The sequence below is a fragment of the Spermophilus citellus genome (assembly GCF_964194105.1).
Source record: "Spermophilus citellus genome assembly, chromosome: 13".
In the NCBI taxonomy this organism is placed as follows: domain Eukaryota; kingdom Metazoa; phylum Chordata; class Mammalia; order Rodentia; family Sciuridae; genus Spermophilus; species Spermophilus citellus.
In genome coordinates, this window is record NC_138193.1 from 72,086,804 (window position 1) to 72,105,661 (window position 18,858).

Sequence of the window (18,858 nt, forward strand, 5' to 3'; positions counted from 1 at the left end):
TGGGCCCCATAGGTTGCATTTGAGCATTAACCGCTCGTAGATCATGCAGTAGGCGCCACTTCCCTGATTTTTTTCTAATGACAAATATGGGAGTATTCCATGGAGAAGTAGAGGGTTGGATGTGACCCAAGTCAAGTTGTTCTTTAACTAGAGCATGGGCTGCTGCCAGTTTAACCGAGGGAAGAGGCCACTGAGGCACCCAAACAGGCTCCTCGGTGAGCCATGTTATGGGTATTTGAGCCTCAGCGGCCCCTAGGAAAAACCCAGACCAAATCTGTCAAGTTTTTGATGACCTTGTACAGGATGCTTACGTCCCTGTAAATGTTTTCCTAGTCCTAAACCTGGCCTATACCCCATATTGTGTATAATTTGTTGGGACACTGGGGAATAGTCATTACTAAGAGTGAACCCCATGTCTTTTATCAGGTCACGGCCCCATAAAGAGATAGGTAAATTAAGTACATAAGGCTGAAAAGTACCATGATGTCTTTTCGGGTCCTTCCAGGAAAGATGTCTACAGCTAACCTGAGGAGCCTGGGCATATCCAAGTCTTTTCAGAGATTGATCAGAAGTCTGCACTGGCCATCCCTTAGACCAGTCCTTAAGTGCAATGATGCTACGATCTGCACCTGTATCAAGTAAGCCCACAATTGATTTACCTTCTATGCTTAATTCCAAAGTAGGGCGATTACTCATATCTAGTGACAAATAAGCACAATTCCCTCCGGTGGTACCAATCTCATTCCCTGTCCGTGACTTTGAGTCTGCAGGGAAATGATCATGTAAACTAGGCAAAACCAGTAATTGAGCAATCCGATCTCCTGGGGAGATGGACACAATGCCTTTTGGAGCTTCCACCATAACCTTTACTATCCCTACAGTATCAGGACTTATGACTCCAGGGAAAACATGAAGACCTTGCAAAATGGAAGATGCACGTCCAATTAGCAAACCTACAGTGCCAGGTGGTAGAGGCCCTTTGAACTCAGTTTCCACCAATTGGACTCCCATCTTAGGTGTTAACACGAGTCTGGAGGTGGAACAGAGGTCCAATTCCGCGGCACCTGTAGTGGCTCTCCGCGTTTCATGGGATGGCGTAGAGATGGCCATGTCTCGGGTTCGGGTGTGACATTCTCCACTGCCCCATATATTTGCGGGCCCTGGGGTCGGGGGCCCCGTCGGCCGTTTTTTGGCCCAGCTGAAATAAGCTGTCCATGGATGTCCCTCACTGATGTACACTCTTTTGCCCAATGTTTTCCCCTTTTGTACCTTGGACACAATCCCGGTGATCGAAGGCCAGTGGAAGGGCCACCGTGAGGAGGTCCAGTAAAATTGACATTTTTGGGACACTCACGTCTGATATGACCGGGTTGACCACAATGGAAGCATGTTCTGGCGGCAGGATTGCCCCCTTTTGCAATCCGAAGGACAGCAGCTGCAAGACCTGTATTAGTTAAAGGCCCTCCAATCTCTCTACACACTTTCATCCATACTTCTATGCCTTTGTTCTTATAAGGAGCGATTGTTGCTTTACATTTCTTGGTGCATTGTTCAAAGACCAATTGTTTAACAAGGGGCATGGCTCTATCAGGATCCCCAAAAATCTTTCCAGCAGCATCCACCATCCTTGCTACGAAATCTGAAAAGGGTTCTGTAGGGCCTTGTAAAATCTTGGTCAAATTACCAGACACTTCTCCTCTATTTGGAAGTGACTTCCATGTCCGAATGTAAATGTTATTAATTTGATCATATACCTCAGGAGGGAATCCTGTCTGTTGATTAGCAAATCTACCTTGTCCCAAAAGCATGTCCTTATCTCAATGAGGATGTCCTGCTGCATGGTTTTGGGCGGCCTGCTCTATTGTGCCCTCTAGCATAAATGCTCTCCAGTCCAAATACTTGCCCGGAGAAACACAAGCCCGAACAAGGCTAGCCCAATCAGAGGGAGTCATACAGAATCTAGACAGACTCTCCACCTGAGTTAATGTGAAGGCGGCATCCACCCCATAAGTGCGTACAGACTCTGCCAGGGTCTTCACAATTTTGAAATCTAAAGGCTCCGAAAATCTTCCCCTATTCTCATCCTGAAAAACTGGATAAGCAAGACCCATCTCAGCGTTAACAGCCTTCCATGTTTGAGCATGGAAAGCTCTCCCCGAAACACCCCCACCATACGGCGGTGGGTCCGGAGGATCACATTTCTTGAGCCCCGGTCTATCTTCGTTTCCTTCTCCAGCAGCTAAACTCCCTAGCTGGCGAGACAGCCTCCCAAGCTCCTCCTCCTCATCCTCCTCTTCTTCTGACCCGCTTCCACATGGGGGTGTGCGCAGCGCACTGAGATCTGGATACAAGCGTTTCCTCCCCTGTTTCTCGCTCCGCACGCTCCCATCCTCCCGAGATACCTCACCTTTTGTCAGAGATAATCGTCTCCTCCCCTGTTTCACGCTCCGCACACTCCCATCCTCCTGAGATATCGCACTGCCTGCTGTCTCCGATTTCTCCTCATGTAACTTTTCTAAAACCTCCTGTCCTTTAGCAAGTGCGTCATGACATCTGCCATCTGTGAGGCAACTACGGACTATCTTTCAAAGGGGAATCACCCCACCCTCCAATATGCCCTGCTCACAAGCAAAGTCAAGATCCTTGCCCAATTTATCCCAACAAGGCATAGTAAGGCTGCCCGAATATGCAAACCACGGTGCAGCAACATCTACTTTCTGCAAAAATCTCTGTAAGATACTATGTTTCACTTTCAGGCCTTTGGAACGTAACAGGCCGTCTAGTGCCAGAAGAAGCGGGCTTGAAGATGTGACACCCATGACACAGCAACAGAACAGATACAGAGGACAAAACGAAAGTACACAGAAACAAAAGAAAAGTACACAGTGCAGCTGCAATAAAATATGAGGCTCTCTCTGTCTTTGTAGAGGAGCTGACTCCGCTTTGATTGCGGGTCCCACTAACCGGGACTATCAGGTCCCGCCCACCGGGACTATCGTGTCCCACTCACCGGGACTGTCGGGTCCCACCCACGGGGACTATGGGGTCCCACTTACCGGGACTGTTCAGTGCACCACCTCTGACGACTTGCAAGTTTTGATTATCCCGGGTTTCGGCACCACTTGTCGCGACCCCCTTGCCCGCAAGGAAGACGCAACACCGGGAATCTTCTTACAGCTGTTTATTCAAGCTCTCGAGAGTTCTTCTAATCTCCCAGAAGCCCCTCCCAGCCTTAATAAAGTATCCAAACACCCAATGCGAAGCTGCCACGTGGAGCTTTCTCGTAGGGTGTCAAAGAACCATGTGCCAACTCTCCCAAAGAAGGAGTTGTTTATCACAGACCACCACAAGGCCAGCGCCATCTTGTAATGGCGACCACAGTCCGCAGAAGCGGCTCGCCACACGTGTTGATTTTTTTTTTTTTTTTTAAAGAGAGAGTGAGAGAGAGAGAGAATTTTTAATATTTATTTTTTAGTTCTCGGCGGACACAACATCTTTGTTGGTATGTGGTGCTGAGGATCGAACCCGGGCCGCACGCATGCCAGGCGAGCGCGCTACCGCTTGAGCCACATCCCCAGCCCCAGCATGTTGATTTTATAACCTGCCACTTTGCTGAATTCATTTATTAACTCTAGCAGCTTCTTTGTAGACCCTTTTGGGTCTGTTAAGTATATTATCATGTCGTCCGCAAATAGTGATAATTTAATTTCTTCTTTTCCTATTTTTATGCCTTTAATTTCTTTTGTCTGTCTAATTGCTCTGGCTAGTACTTCGAGAACTAAATTGAATAGGAGTGGTGATAGAGGGCATCCCTGTCTTGTTCCAGATTTTAGAGGGAATGCCTTCAGTTTTTCTCTGTTTAGGATAATGCTAGCCTGAGGTTTAGCATAGATAGCTTTTACAATGTTGAGGTAAGTTCCTGTTATCCCTAATTTTTCTAGTGTTTTGAACATAAAGGGATGCTGTACTTTGTCAAATGCTTTTTCTGCATCTATCGAGATGATCGTATGGTTCTTGTTTTTAAGTCGATGTGGTGAATAGCATTTATTGATTTCCGTATATTGAACCAGCCTTGCATCCCAGGGATGAATCCTACTTGATCATGGTGCACAAGTTTTTTGATATGTTTTTGTATTTGATTCGCCAGAATTTTATTGAGAATTTTTGCATCCAAGTTCATTAGAGATATTAGTCTGTAGTTTTCTTTCTTTGAAGTGTCTTTGTCTGGTTTTGGGATCAGAGTGATGTTGGCCTCATAGAATGAATTTGGAAGAGCTCCTTCTTTTTCTATTTCTTGAAATAGCTTGAAAAGTATTGGTATTAATTCTTCTTTGAAGGTTTTGTAGAACTCCGCTGTATACCCATCCGGTCCAGGGCTTTTCTTGGTTGGTAGTCTTTTGATAGCTTCTTCTATTTCTTCCTTTGTTATTGGTCTGTTTAAATTGTGTGTGTCTTCCTTTCTCAATCTGGGCATATCATATGCCTTAAGAAATTTATCGATATCTTCACTATCTTCTATTTTATTGGAATATAGGGTTTCAAAATACTTTCTAATTATCTTCTGTATTTCTGTAGTATCTGTTGTGATATTGCCTTTTTCACCCCGTATGTTGGTAATTTGAGTTCTCTCTCTTCTTCTCTTCGTTAGCATGGCTAAGGGCCTGTCTATCTTATTTATTTTTTCAAAGAACCAACTTTTAGTTTTATCAATTTTTTCAATGGTTTTTTTCGTTTCAATTTCGTTGATTTCTGCTCTTATTTTAATTATTTCTTGTCTTCTACTACATTTGCTGTTGTTTTGCTCTTCCTTTTCTAGGTTTTTGAGGTGTAGTGTGAGTTCATTTATTTGTTGTTTTTTTTCTTTTTTTGAGGAAAGAACTCCAAGAAATGAATTTCCCTCTTAAAACTGCTTTCATTGTGTCCCATAGATTCTGGTATGTTCTGTCTGTATTATCATTTGTCTCTAAGAATTTTTTCATCTCCTCCTTTATGTCTTCTGTTCATTTTCCATGTGATGTAGGATTTTTCCTTCCTTCTTTTATCATTGATTTCCAATTTCATTCCATTGTGATCATATATGGTGCATGGTATTGTCTCCACGCTTTTATAGTTACTAAGAGTTGCCTTGTGGCATAATATATGGTCTATCGTTGAGTAGGATCCATGTGCTGCTGAGAAGAACGTGTATCCACTTGATGATGGTTGATATATTCTATATATGTCGGTTAAGTCTAGGTTATTGATTGTGCTGTTGAGTTCTATAGTTTCTTTATTCAGTTTTTGTCTAGAGGATCTGTCTAATGGCGAGAGCGGTGTGTTGAAGTCACCCATAATTATTGTGTTGTGGTCTATTTGACTCTTGAACTTGAGGAGAGTTTGTTTTATGAATGTTGCAGCTCCATTGTTTGGTGCATACAAATTGATGATTGTTATGTCTTGTTGGTGGATGGTTCCTTTTAACAGTATATAGTGCCCTTCTTTATCCTTCTTGATTAACTTAGGTTTAAAGTTGATTTTATTCGATATGAGTATGGCCACTCCTGCTTGCTTCCGAGGGACATGTGAGTGGTATGATTTTTCCCAACCTTTTACCTTCAGCCTGTGTATGTCTTTTCCTATCATATGAGTCTCTTGAAGGCAGCATATTGTTGGATTTATTTTTTTGATCCAGGTTACTAGCCTATGTCTCTTGATTGGTGAGTTTAGGCCATTAACATTTAAGGTTACAATTGAGATATGATTTGTATTTCCAGTCATGCTTCTTTATTTATTTATTTTAGTTTGGCTGGTTTTACTTTTTGGTTATTTTCCTCCCCCTTTACTGAGATACCTCCTGCTGTTAGTTTTGGGCACTATTTTTCAATTCCTCTTGTAGTATTTTGCTCAAAATGCTTTGCAGTGCTGGTTTTCTTGCTGCGAATTCTTTTAGCTTTTGTTTATCATGAAAGATTTTAATTTCATTGTCAAATCTGAAGCTTAATTTTGCTGGATACAGTATTCTTGGTTGGAATCCATTATTTTTCAGCGTTTGAAATACATTGTTCCAGGATCTTCTCGCTTTCAAAGTCTGTGATGAGAAATCGGTCGTTAACCTAATTGGTTTTCCCCTGAATGTAATCTGCCTCCTTCCTCTCGTAGCTTTTAATATTGTCTCCTTGTTCTGTATGTTGGCTATCTTCATAATTATATGTCTTCGAGTTGGTCTATTATGGTTTTGAATGTTTGGGGTCCTGTAGGCTTCCAGGATTTGGCAATCCATTTCATCTTTCATCTCTGGGAAGTTTTCTAGAATTATTTCATTTAATATGCTGTCCATTCCTTTGGTTTGAGTCTCTGTGCCTTCTTCTATCCCGATGACCCTCAAATTTGTTTTTTTTATGACATCCCATATCTCTTGAATAGATTGCTCGTGGGATTTAAGCATCTTTTCTGTGTTGACTATATTCTTTTCAAGTTGATAAACCTTGTCTTCATTATCTGATGTTCTGACTTCTACTTGATCAAGTCTGTTTGTAATATTCTCGTTTGAGTTTTTAATTTGGTTTATATTTTTCCTGCAATTCTAGGATTATTGTTTGATTTTTTTTAAGATCTCTATCTCCTGGTAGAGCTCGTTCTTTGCCATTTGAATTTGTTTGTTTAATTCATTTTCAAAATATACTTTTATTGCTTGGACTTGCTGTCTCATGTCTTCCCTAATATTCCTTTCCATTCGAGTTAGGTATGCCTTGAGTTCTTTCCCTATCCCTGCTTCTGATGTTTCTATGTCCTCCTGTAGAATTAAGTTGTCCTGCATTGTTTGTACTCCTTTTTTCCCTTGTTTTCTCATGTTGTCCACGTTACTTTCTAGCTCTGTTTGATTGCCGTGTTTCTGCTCTCTTCTATAGATTTATTTTGGTTCTGTATTACTCTGTTGTTTCTTTGTGTTGTTAAACTGTGCCTGCTAACGTGGATTCTGCTGGGAAGGAATTCTGACGGCCGAGCTCCAGTGACGTCACTACTCTGCTATGACGGGCCCCAGGCTCCTTGCTGGGGTGTCCTAATGGGGCTGTGTGACTGGATTGTCTCTGTTTGGTTTCAGCTCCCCGTCAAAGCAGGCGGGCAGTCTCCAGCCGCCCAGTATCTCAGGCAGCGGGTGGGTGATCGGTCGCGGCGGGGGAGTGGACTCCGGCCGCCCAGTTGCACGGGCAGCGGGCCGGCTGTCGCCAGTGGGCGGGCGATCTCTAGGCACCCAGTCCAGCGGTTGGTAGTTGGCGGGCGGGCGTTCTCCTACCACCCAGTTACGCGGGCAGTGGGCGAACTGTCACCGGCGGGCCTGCAGTTTCCAGCTGCCCAGTCACGAGGGCCTGGCCTCTAGTCCCCTAGTTTCTCCTGCTAGTCTTGGTTTCTCCTGCTAGATCAGATTTCCCCTGAGTGATGGCTCTCGGCAGTTCAAACTGTACTCTGGACCTGCCGTTTGTTGGGTGTGGAGGGTGTCTATTGGGGACCCCGGCACTCTATTGTTTTGTTTCCGTTGTGGGGGATAGAACTGTACCGCTTCCTTCCCCCTCTGAAATCCCGCACTCAGCCCGGGGGTCAGTGCGGGCTCATCCGGCAGGATTCCACAGAATTGCAGCCACTTTTCTCCCTGCTTGCTAATTAATCACTTCTCTGCGGCGCCCCGCCTTCTGTAGCCGCGGGGAAGGCCGGGCGAATCAGTCATCCCGGATCCCCGGGGTCGCACAATTGGCTATTGGGATCCCTGGCACTCTATCGTTTTGATTTTTTCTGCTTGCCCCTCCCCCAGCGCTGGCTAGACAGGTTGCTTTTTGGCTGTTGATGGGAGGGGGAGTTGAAGGTCAGGTGTCTCTTGTTTTCCCCTAGTCTTTATGCGGGCTCACTCTGATACTCCCTCCCCCGGAAAGCCTAGGAGAGGTTTTATGCGGATTCCCCAATGTATGGGGGATGGGCTGAGTGACACAGACCTGTTTTATTGTTGCAGTCTGTCGGAGAGTGGCGGTGGATACTTCAGCTCTCCAAGATGGTGTCCGCTGATAGCCTTGGTGGAGTTTCCGTTGTGGGGGACGGGACTGTATCGCTTCCTTCCCCGTCTGAAATCCCGTACTCAGCCCGGGGGTCAGTGCGGGCTTGGCCGGCGGCGTTCCACCGAATGGCAGCCACTTTCCTCCCTGCTTGCTAATTAATCACTTCTCTGCAGCGTCCCGCCTTCTGTAGCCGCGGGGCAGTCCGCGGGAATCAGTCAGCCCGGATCTCCGGGGTCGCACAATTCAAAAATATTTTTTAAAATTATGTAAATTAAAAAAAATAAAGAGAATGTAGATGTTTAGTGCAATGACTAAAATGGAAGGTTGTAGGGTCATGGGAGGATGTAGTGTCTCAGAGAAGGAGAGCCTGGAAAATCTTGTTTACTCAAAAGTAGAGGTAAAGTTTTGCTAAGAAGATTGAAGTGAGACCTCAATAGGAGACCTGATGATTTGGAATTGTTGCAGAAAAAGACTTGACTGATGGAGGTTGGAAGTGATAACAATTCATGTGGTTATGTAATCTTTCTTTTCCAGTATGGTTTCTTCTTTTCTATATTGAGGGGCAATAGGAAAATGTTTAGATCAATCCTGGGGATTGTCAGAGCAGGTACAGAGGAATTAGTACCTGCCAGAGCAGGAATTGATAAAATAGTTGAAGTAATGGGCCCAAGAATCTAGTCGAGATAGGGGAAAAAACTGAGAATTGAAGGAACCTCATAGACTATCTGGGGGAAAAGTCAGAACACCTAAGGTCTCAATAGGAGGTCGGAAAGGAGAACAAACTTTGGAAGGATAGGAAGTAGTGCATGTTGGAATATAGAAAAGCATGGATCTGAAGTGTTGTAAAACAACTTTGAGAACTCTACAATTATTTCCTAGACCTTGTGGCAGATGTGGCAAGTGAGTGGAAAATGAGAAAATTCTATTTTAGAAATTGGTCAAGGAAGTAATTTTCTCAGGAGGATTAGACTTCTATGAGGACAGGAAGGGAGGGAGAGTGTTCTCTACAGTATTAATGGTAGAATGGGGAGTCTAGAGGACTTTATGGAAAGGTTTTGGAGAAAGTTCTTATGTTCTTTGTAATATTGAGCTTGATTATTCTCCTATTGTCCCAGATTTCTGTGTTGTAGTTTCCTAAACAAGTTAGGGAAATGAAGAATAGATTTTTAATTTGGGGGAGATTCTGAGACCAAGATTCAATCTTTCATTTGATAAATACAGGAAAATGCTAAAGCTAGATAATTTTAATTATTCCTCAAATATTCCAGGCTCCAGAGAGACATCTTAAAGATGGAGGGAAGGAAGATGTAATTGCTAATCATTGATTACATTTCTTTTTATTTTATCTAATAGGTCATAGTTGTAAGATTGAATGTCTTTCCCGCCCCCATTAACACACATGACCCAGCACTTGAACATATGTATTTACATAGGTTAGCTTGATGCTTCCTAAAAAGTAGGGTGCATGTGGTTGACCATGCAACTGTATGTGTTGTGCTTTTGTGAATTATAGTTAACATATGATTGGTGGTCCTATGATTGTGTAGTTTTAACTTAACCAGTTTCCTCAAATTGATTAACTGTCTTCTGCAGAGAAGTGGTATTTTATGTGGATAATACTAAAAATGCAAGCACAAGTGAACAATAAAATAATTGTAGAGCTGCTTCCTCCTGCTCTTTATGAGCCATGTTAAATGATAAAAATGTCAACCCACTTAGGTCACTAGGGACAAGGGTGATGGTGATGGAGCAGATGGGAGGATATAGATCAAAGGGTATAAAGTTGCAATAATGTGGGATGAATAAGTCTAGAGATTTACCATATGACATGAGCACTTCAGTTAATAATATTGTGTTGTATATTGTACATTTACCAGAATTTACATACTTTTAGCACACACAAAGGGTACATATGAGATGATGGATATATTAATTTGCTCAACTATAGTTATTACTTCATTGAGAGTGTCTATATTAAGATAAGTGTAACAAAATTTTCTACACCTTAAATATGTACATTAAAAATAAAACAGTGAAAAAAAAGCTAAAATAAAGAGACTACCATATAATTGGAGCTGACAAGAACTTCAAAATTATCAAGAAAAATATATTAAAAATATGATCTTTACTAATGTTTCCAGTAAGCCCTGCCCTTAAAGTGTCAGTTGGGCTGGGGTTGTGGCTCAGTGGTAAAGCGCTAGCCTAGCACTTGCGAGGCCCTGGATTCGATCCTCAGCACCACATAAAAATAAATAAATAAATAAGTGAAATAAATATTTAAAAAAAAGAGAGGAAAAAAAAAGGTGTCAGTTGCCTGAAGATGTTAGCTAATAAAAAACTCATAGTCATCAAGATGCTATTTTTTTTTAAAGAAAGAGTGAGAGAGAGGGAGAGAGTGGGAGAGAGAGAGAGAGAATTTTAATATTTATTTTTTTTAGTATTTGGCGGACACAACATCTTAGTTTGTATGTGGTGCTGAGGATCGAACCCGGGCCGCACGCATGCTAGGCGAGCGCACTACCGCTTGAGCCACATCCCCAGCCCCTCAAGATGCTAATTTAATTTAAGCATCCAGAACATGAAGTCAAACCCTGTGATTTTTTTTTCTTTTTTTTTTCTTTTCCCTGTGATTTTTTTCATCAATGTTTAAGTCAGTATTTACAAAATTTACTAAGCATAATGATAAACTCTTAGAACTCTTTGAGCTGTCTTATTCAGTAGTAAAAAACAAAAACTCATATATCTTTGGGGACACACATTTTTCTTGTCACAGTAAAGGCAGCAGTAATAATACGGGGACAAAGTAAAATGCATTCCTTGTTGGCATATATTGTTTAAAGGAGCATAGATAGTATTGTTAAAGAGTTAAGCAGGGGAGGGGTGGGAGAGGGGATCCTGCAGGTAGAAAGTTTGGTATACTGAGATAGAAGATGATTTATGATATTTATAACACACTTCAGTTTAGATATTTGTTAAGGTTCTGTTTCAATACGAGGATAGACAGTTACATTTTTGAGGGCCGCTTAAGGAAAGATATACCAGAGAAGATGTGTTTACAACAGTCATGACTTTCTGGAGGATGATTTTTGGAAAAGTTAGGTAAGAATGACCACTGATAGAGTGGCTGGCTTTTGTATAAGAATAAGGTAATGGAGATAACATTAAATGAGGTTAATACAGAAAAAGGGCTGAAACCAGAATTGCGTGAAGTAATACTGTCATGGGTGATTTAAAAAAACTTGACCTTTAAAATATGTGAGTCCTTAGTACTTTATAATGAGATGAAAGTGACCATTGTTATTGTTTACACCTCCCAAAGTTTGTTCATTATCATGGAACATGATATAGGAAAGAGTCCTTGAATATAAAGATGAACTAACTACCTGCTTTGCTTTTATGAAAATACAGTTCTTCCACTTTTCTTGCCCCTTTTAATCTTGGTGATAAGTAGCTATCAGTACTATGCAACCTAACACGTATTTTGTAATAATTCTGTTGATTTAAGGAAGAAATGACATTTTAACTGAGTGAGAGAAATAACTGCTTTCTAAAAGGAATTTTTGCTATGTGGAGATGATTTTGAAAATAGGTACTAGGAAGTATTTCTTTTGTTACATGATTTTCTTGCTAAAAATAAGGTACACTACCTAGAAAAAACTCACGTTGTCACACTTAGAAACAGTCCCCCTGGACTTTGAATGCATTTACTAAAATTTTTTAAATGTAAAGCTTTTTAATTAGCTTATAAATTGATTGATATGGGGAACAATAGAATTATAAGATGAATTTTGGTTAAAAGCTTTTTCATGAGGTAAATGGGATAGAATGAAGTCCTTATTTCAGTTAGGACACAATGTACTTCATCCATTTGGGTTTATCTGCTTTTTATAAGATATTTTTTCAGCTGTGTCAGGCTTTACAGCCCAAGGATCTGGACCCAGAATTGCTAAATTTTGAAATTGCTAACTCACTAAGAACTAAGTTAAAACTTGGTCATTTTTGCTTTTGTTAAAATATTAATATCTAAAGAGTTTTTATGCCTTTAAGAAAGAAATGAAGTTATTTAAAACATACCTTTTTGTATTTTAGCTTATTCTTTTAATTCTATGTTTATTTCAATGTGCAAATAAAGTTACTCTAATAGTACACATGTAACCTTTGTATAAATAAATATTCACACATTGGGTTCTCAAATACTTTTTTCCCAACTATTTTTTTTTGCGGGGGGGGGCACCAGGAATTGAACCCAGGGGCACTTAACCACAGAGTCACAACCCCAGCCATTTTTAAAATTTTTATTTTGAGACAGGATCTCACTGAGTTGCTTAGCACCTCACTTTTACTGAGGCTGGCTTTGAACTCTCGATACTCCTTCTTAAGCCTCTCGATCTGCTCAGATTACAGGTGTGCGCCACTGCGCCTGGCTCCTTTATTTATTTTTGATTGGTCCTTTCTACATATGCATAAAGGTAAAATTCCCTTTGGTAACCTTATGTATGAATATAACATGATTTTGTAAAATTCATTCTATAACCTCCTTTTCCTTCCTTCCTCCCTCTTTCTTATTTTTCTTCTTCTGCTCCACTAATCTTCCCTATATTTTTATGATATCTGATCTCCTCTCCAACCACCATCTTTCCCTGATTTTTCTAGCTTCCACATATGAAAAAAACATTCAACCCTTGATTTGCTCTCAAACACCTTTTACTGATTGGGTGTGCAGTCAACGCATTTGGAGATCATTAGACTTGATCATGCCTAGGATTTATATGGTATTTTGTAATTAATAAAATGCTACAGGGTGTTCTGGGATACATTTGTAATTCTAGCTACTAAGGAGGCTGAGGATTGTGAGTTTAAGACCAGCCTGAGCAATTTAGCAAGACCTTGTCTCAAAAAAAAAAAATAAAATAAAAAATAATAAAAAGGGATGGGGATTTAGCTCAGTGGTAAAGCATCCCAGTGGTCAGTCCATAGTACCAAAATCAATCAATGAATCAATAAAAGTACTTTTGCCAGTGTGCCATTACTTGAACCTCACTAATAGCCCTTTGATACAGGGACGTGTCATTATGTTCATTTTATAGAGGAAGCCTTATACTCATTTTATGGTGGGGGGAACTGAAGGTCAGAATGTTTAAATGACTTTCCCAGGGTCACACAACTAGTTAATAGTGGCTCCTCAACTCCAGCACAGGTTTTATTATTGGATAGTGCCATTTCCATTTATTGCCAATATACTAGTTACTCTACATTGACTGCCTGTGCTGATCTATTATTTGTTTTTCAGAATTCTTAGGTAGTCACTTTTTATATTTCCTCTAGAGGTTTTAGTTGTTATCAGTGGTGGGGAAGGGGAGAGATACTATGAATAAAGAAAATAGAGAACAAAGGAGTGGAAACCAACTTCAAACACAATATATTAATGATGAAAATATAAATGTTAATAGAAGACCCAGAAGTCAAATGAATCCCTTTGATGTGGGAAGCAATACAAAAGAGCCAAAGAAATAACAGTCCAGGTAGATTTTGACAATTGTGTGAGGGCGGTCTAGTGATGAATGATTGTGGAGAATATAGTGGATGTATTTGATGTAGTTCTGTGCTATAGTAACTGTTGGCATTAATAAGTACAGTTAATTAAGGGTTGTGGAGTTTGTTTTAATCGTTGTGTCCAGTTTTGATTTTATTTTTTTTATGGTGCTGAGGATTGAACCCAGATTCTTACACATGCTAAAAGCAAGCGCTGTATCACTGAGCTCCAGCTCCAGCTTCTTCTGCTTTCGCTTTTAATAAAATTTCATATAACATGTAGCTCATTTTGATTATTGCTAATGCATATAACAAAATGAACATAATTGAAATATTCTATATAGAAATAAAAAGTTAAAGGTTGTTTGCCTGCTAGATCTATAGATAAACTGGGTTTAACATACCAAATAGAAAATGATTGGGTCAGAAAAAAAGAGTTAAAAGTGTAGCCTAGTTTTCAGACATAATTTTCTAAGACATAATCAGTACCACAATCTAAGAACTATAGAAATTTATGTAACAGATTAACATATATTTTTAACAGATTTCCTTGAATATATGTTTCAAGGAAATTTCCTACAGCTTCCACAGTTTATATGGTAAACTCAAGGCATGGCTTCATCTTCTTTTAGCCTAGTGGCAACATGTCTAGAAATACTATGCATCACTGAAACTTTTGTAGGAACTTTGTGTGCTTTGTAATTTGCATAAATGGTTATAAAATTTCCTTATTGTTCACTGTCACATTAAGCCCAAATGGCAGTTAATGGCATAGTTTTGCCTGTGTTGATAATATACAGATGAAAGTCTCTCTCAGTTCAACTGAATACAGTTCTTACCTGTATTTTTTTCATTAGGCCAGTGATCTGTTGTGCTATCAGCATGGTGCATTTAAAATCTGAACCAATATCTGAAGTAACTATACTTTTCTTTCTTTCTCTCTCTCTCTCTCTCTCTCTCTCTCTCTCTCTCTCTCTTTCTTTCTTTCTTTTAGTAGTTTTGGTGATTTAGAAGATGTAGAGAATTATTCTGGGCTTTTAGACTTGGAATTAGAACATTTGGATTTAGTTAACAATAGCTGTTTTGTTGATATGTGGTATTATGTGGGCAAATTACTTAAGCTTCCACTAACAGATGTATACTGGTCCAATTTGGTTTGCTCACAAATGGCTAAGCTTCCACACACCTTAGAATAACCATATGATTTATTAAGTTGTGATGATGGTGCTCCAGTGGTGTAGTCTGATAACCTGGAAAGGCTTGATGGCACTGCAGGAGGCTTTGGGGCAGCCAGAGAAACTGACAGTGTAGTCTGTCAAACTAGAGAAGCTGGGGTAGCATTAAGGATCCCCTATCCCTGAGTGAGCAGCTCCCATCCTTTATCTTCCTTCTGTGTGTGCAAGAAATGTCCACATTAATAAGAATGTACAGAATGAAGATTCTAATAGAATCTAAGCCGATGTTCTCTTAACCATCTTCACTTTAACCCACAAAGTAGATTAACCACTGTTGTCATTGCCTCTCTCCTGTCCATCTGACTGTGCCCATGGTATGCTCAGTATTTGCAGTTGGTAGGCTGCTTCCTAGAATGCCAACATACTTTTGTCCCTACCAACTGACTTGTGTGCTTACCAAGAATTAGTGTTATGCTTATTTCTGAAATTTTTAATACATTTGTTCATATTATTTTATTCAAGCAATTTTATTACAAATTGAATAAACCATTGAATTATGAGTATGAAAAGAGAATTATTATTTCTATTAGGGCAAAGTGAAATGTGGTTACTATTGTTATCATCATCATCATTATTATGTATTTGTGTTTTGAGATGGGGTCTTGCTGTGTTACCCAGCCTGGCCTTGAACTCTTCAGTTTAAGCAATCCTTTTGCCTCAGCCTCCTGAGTAGCTGATGGTATAGGTGCTGACCACAGTACTTGGCTTAAACATAATCACTGAACAGAAATGGATGTTGAATTAGATGTGGGTGACACAACTAAAAGATATGAAAAAATATTGTAAAAATATAGAAGGATTGTGTATTCACCTTGTCTCATACATATCTTTAAATCAATGCTGTAACTTAAAGAGGTAAAGCTGCAGGCTGCAGATGAGCATTATGGATGTGGTTTATGTATACATTTTCAAATTAGAGTGTTTAAAGTATATATGGTTTGTTTCCTCCTTTAAGATGACTTTCCTCTAACAATTATTGTTCCTGATCTTACTTTTACTCAGGAACAATTATTGTTCCTGAGTAAAAGTACGCTTGATAGTTGAACACAGTCAGCCTTCTTGTACCTCTGGGAAATGGGTGTCTGCAGTTTGGGCATGCCCTCTTGATGTGGTTCTGCTTATTCCTCTAGTGCTCCCTTATTTTTTTTCTCATATTTCAAGTGAAAACTGTTAGTCAATTTTCCATTAATTAGCTTTTGTCTACTGTGGCTTTAGCAAACACCCACCCATACATAGAGGCTTTGGAGTCAGATGGATCTGAGTTTAAAATCTGGCTTTGCCGTTTATTAGCTCTGTGACCTTTGGAAAGTGTAGCAATTTGGATATGAGGTGTCCCCAAAACTGCCATGTTAATGCAGGGATGGTCAAAGCTGAAAAGACTATGAGAACTGTAACCTAATCATTGATTAATTTGAGGGATTAATAATTTGAATGAACTAATAACTGGGTAGGAACTGTGGGCAGGTGGGGTGTGGCTGGAAGAGGTGGGTTAACTAGTGGCCAGCTTTTGGGATTTAAATTTTATTCCTGGTATCGTCTCCTCTCTTTTTGCTTTCTGACCACTATAAGGTAAGCAGCTTTCCTGCCATTGCTCTTCTGCCATTATGTTGTCCTTCATTCTGAGCCCAGAGCAGTGGAGTTGGCCAACCATGGACTGAACCTCTGAAACCATAAGCCAAAATAAACTTTTCCTCCTCTGAGTTGTTCTTGTTGGGTATTTTGGTCACAGTGATGAAAAGCTAACACAGAGAGTTACTTTTAAATTTCTTCTTAAACTTAGTTTTTTAAAAAATATAGAACTCAGGATCTGGGGTGTAGCTTAGTGATAATGTGTTTTCAGCACACATGAGGTCCAATGTTCAATCCCTAGCACCAAAAGAGTACATAAATAAATCAAAATACACACATATATAACCCTTCATAGGCCTCATAAATATAAAAAGAGTATATGTGAAGTGTATGGCATGTGACATAAAAGGCACTCAATGAATGTTTCACTTTTCTCTGTGCCACTATTATCACATTTTATGTCATATACAAAAAGAAGAAATTTTGCAAGCCACACATCTAGTGAATAGATCTTGAGACCATTTGCAATGAAGCAGACTAAGAGGGAAGTGGCATTGTTGCTTTGAACTTCTATCTTTTCTAAAGTTAGTTCATCCATTTCTTCAGTGCCAACTAATATTGTCAGATATTTAGAATTTGAAAATTTAGATCTTAATGTCTTGGGATGCCAACTTTGAATGTGTGACCAACAACTGGAGATAGAGGAGCCAGATGAAGGCTGTAGTAGAAAAAAATGAATAAGGCTTATGTGATCATCCTAGCCCCAGCAGTTGTCTTTCAAAGTCTAAGCAACATATCACTTCTCCTTTGCTTCCCAGAGGGCAGAGGGGGAAGGCATTTGTCTTAATATACAGATATATCTTTTTGTTCAAAAATTTTTTTTCAGCCAGGCATGATGTAATCCCAGTAATCCCAGTGACTCTGGAGGCTGAGGCAGAAGGATTGCAAGGTCAATGTAGTGACCTTGGGCAATGTAGTAAAACCCTGTATCAAAATAAAAAGGGCTGGGGATGTATCCTGGTGGCAAAATGCTTGCCTAGCATATTGAATGAATGAATGAATGAATGAATGAATGAATGAATAGAAATTTTTGTTGTTGTTGTTCATCTTGCTTTGTCTGTCTCTCCAGCTGCTGTTCCATCCCTAACACATCTTTGTCGTTTGAAAATTCGGTCCAGTCTAAAGCCAGAGCACCTCCTCTCTGACAGTTTTATCCAGCAGCTGCCACTTCCCAGAAGCCTGCACAGCTATTTGCTCTATGAAGAGGTTCTGAGGATGAATGAGATTCCAGAACTGGAGTCACTCATGATGGAGAAGTGAGTGAAGCAACTTAACACAGCTCATTGAAAACCATCAAGACAAAAGAGCTGTGGAATGCAAAAGTGTTCATGATTTTATTTCACAAAAGATGATGTTTGTTTGTGTGGTTGGATAGGTTTTGCGGACAGTAGTAAATAAATGTGAATGTTTATAAGTGGGCTCAGTAAAAACATATTATAAACATCACTGATGCTACTTTATTGCAGTTCATCACCAGTGCACACTTTGTGTTGTAAAACCTAACCATTTTCTGCTTTATTCTGCTAATGAACTGTGATACTGCTTCTAGTGCTAGACATGGCATATTTCTACCTATGATTCATGTTTACCTGGTGCTAGGAGCTAAGAATGGAATGTATAACACTTCACTTGAAGTGTATACAACTGTGGTTTTGAATCTGTTATTATTGTTGTTATTATTTTAGTTGGGGCTGAATATCTTATGTTTATTAAAGTTTTTCTATCTTGTCACATTGCATTGTCATCTCTTAAGCCCGTCACATTTATGAAGAATTGATATTCATTGCCTTTTCACATATAAACTCAGGGAGAAAATTTGTTTTAAAGGAAATCAATCATATTGCTATTCTCCCCTCAAGACATGCTTAGTTTTTTTTTTTTAAATTAGGTTAGATTAGGGATAAATGAGCATATTACTGTATTTAGAATATTAATGAGACTGAGAGGGACATTTATGTAGTATCATCTTTAAAGAAAGGTGTGTATTTTTGAGTAAATTAATATCAAATATAATATTTACATTGCATTCAGCCCCATAATCAAAGGGCAGCTTTGTTCCTATGAAACAGTAATAGCTGGTTCTATTAATATTATAGTATCTTTTCCTTCTTATCTAGATAGATTATTAAACATCCATGAAATAAAGACCTCAGAATCCTAGGTTAATGAAGTGTCATCACCTCATAGGCTTTTACAGTTGCTTACTTGAAATCTAGAGTCAAGAGGAAATAAACGCAGGACCAAGTGCACTGTCAGAAGAGGCCGTGGAGACTAGCCTTGGGAGTGAGGCTAGTCTGAGAGCATTGTTGTCATGATAGACAACTAGAGAGGGATCTAAAGGAGACAAATCTTCCATCCTATTGGGATCCAGTGATTAAAAGAGATGGGAGTATATCACCCTCCTCTGATAGGCCTTTGCTCTTTGATAAAAACAGGGA

At 39.7% G+C, this 18,858-nt stretch overlaps 1 protein-coding gene across 2 annotated transcripts in view; it reads left to right on the forward strand.

Moving 5' to 3' along the window:
- ASB3 (ankyrin repeat and SOCS box containing 3) overlaps positions 1 to 18,148 on the forward strand; it is a 126,493-nt gene extending 108,345 nt beyond the window's left edge. For both annotated transcript variants that reach the window (XM_081265421.1, XM_081265420.1), the window contains one exon: positions 17,490 to 18,148. In XM_081265421.1, the coding sequence (XP_081121547.1) occupies positions 17,490 to 17,680 (191 nt within the window). In that variant the 3' untranslated portion in view covers positions 17,681 to 18,148. The remainder of the gene's footprint in view (positions 1 to 17,489) is intronic.
- The last annotated feature ends 710 nt before the right edge of the window (positions 18,149 to 18,858 follow it).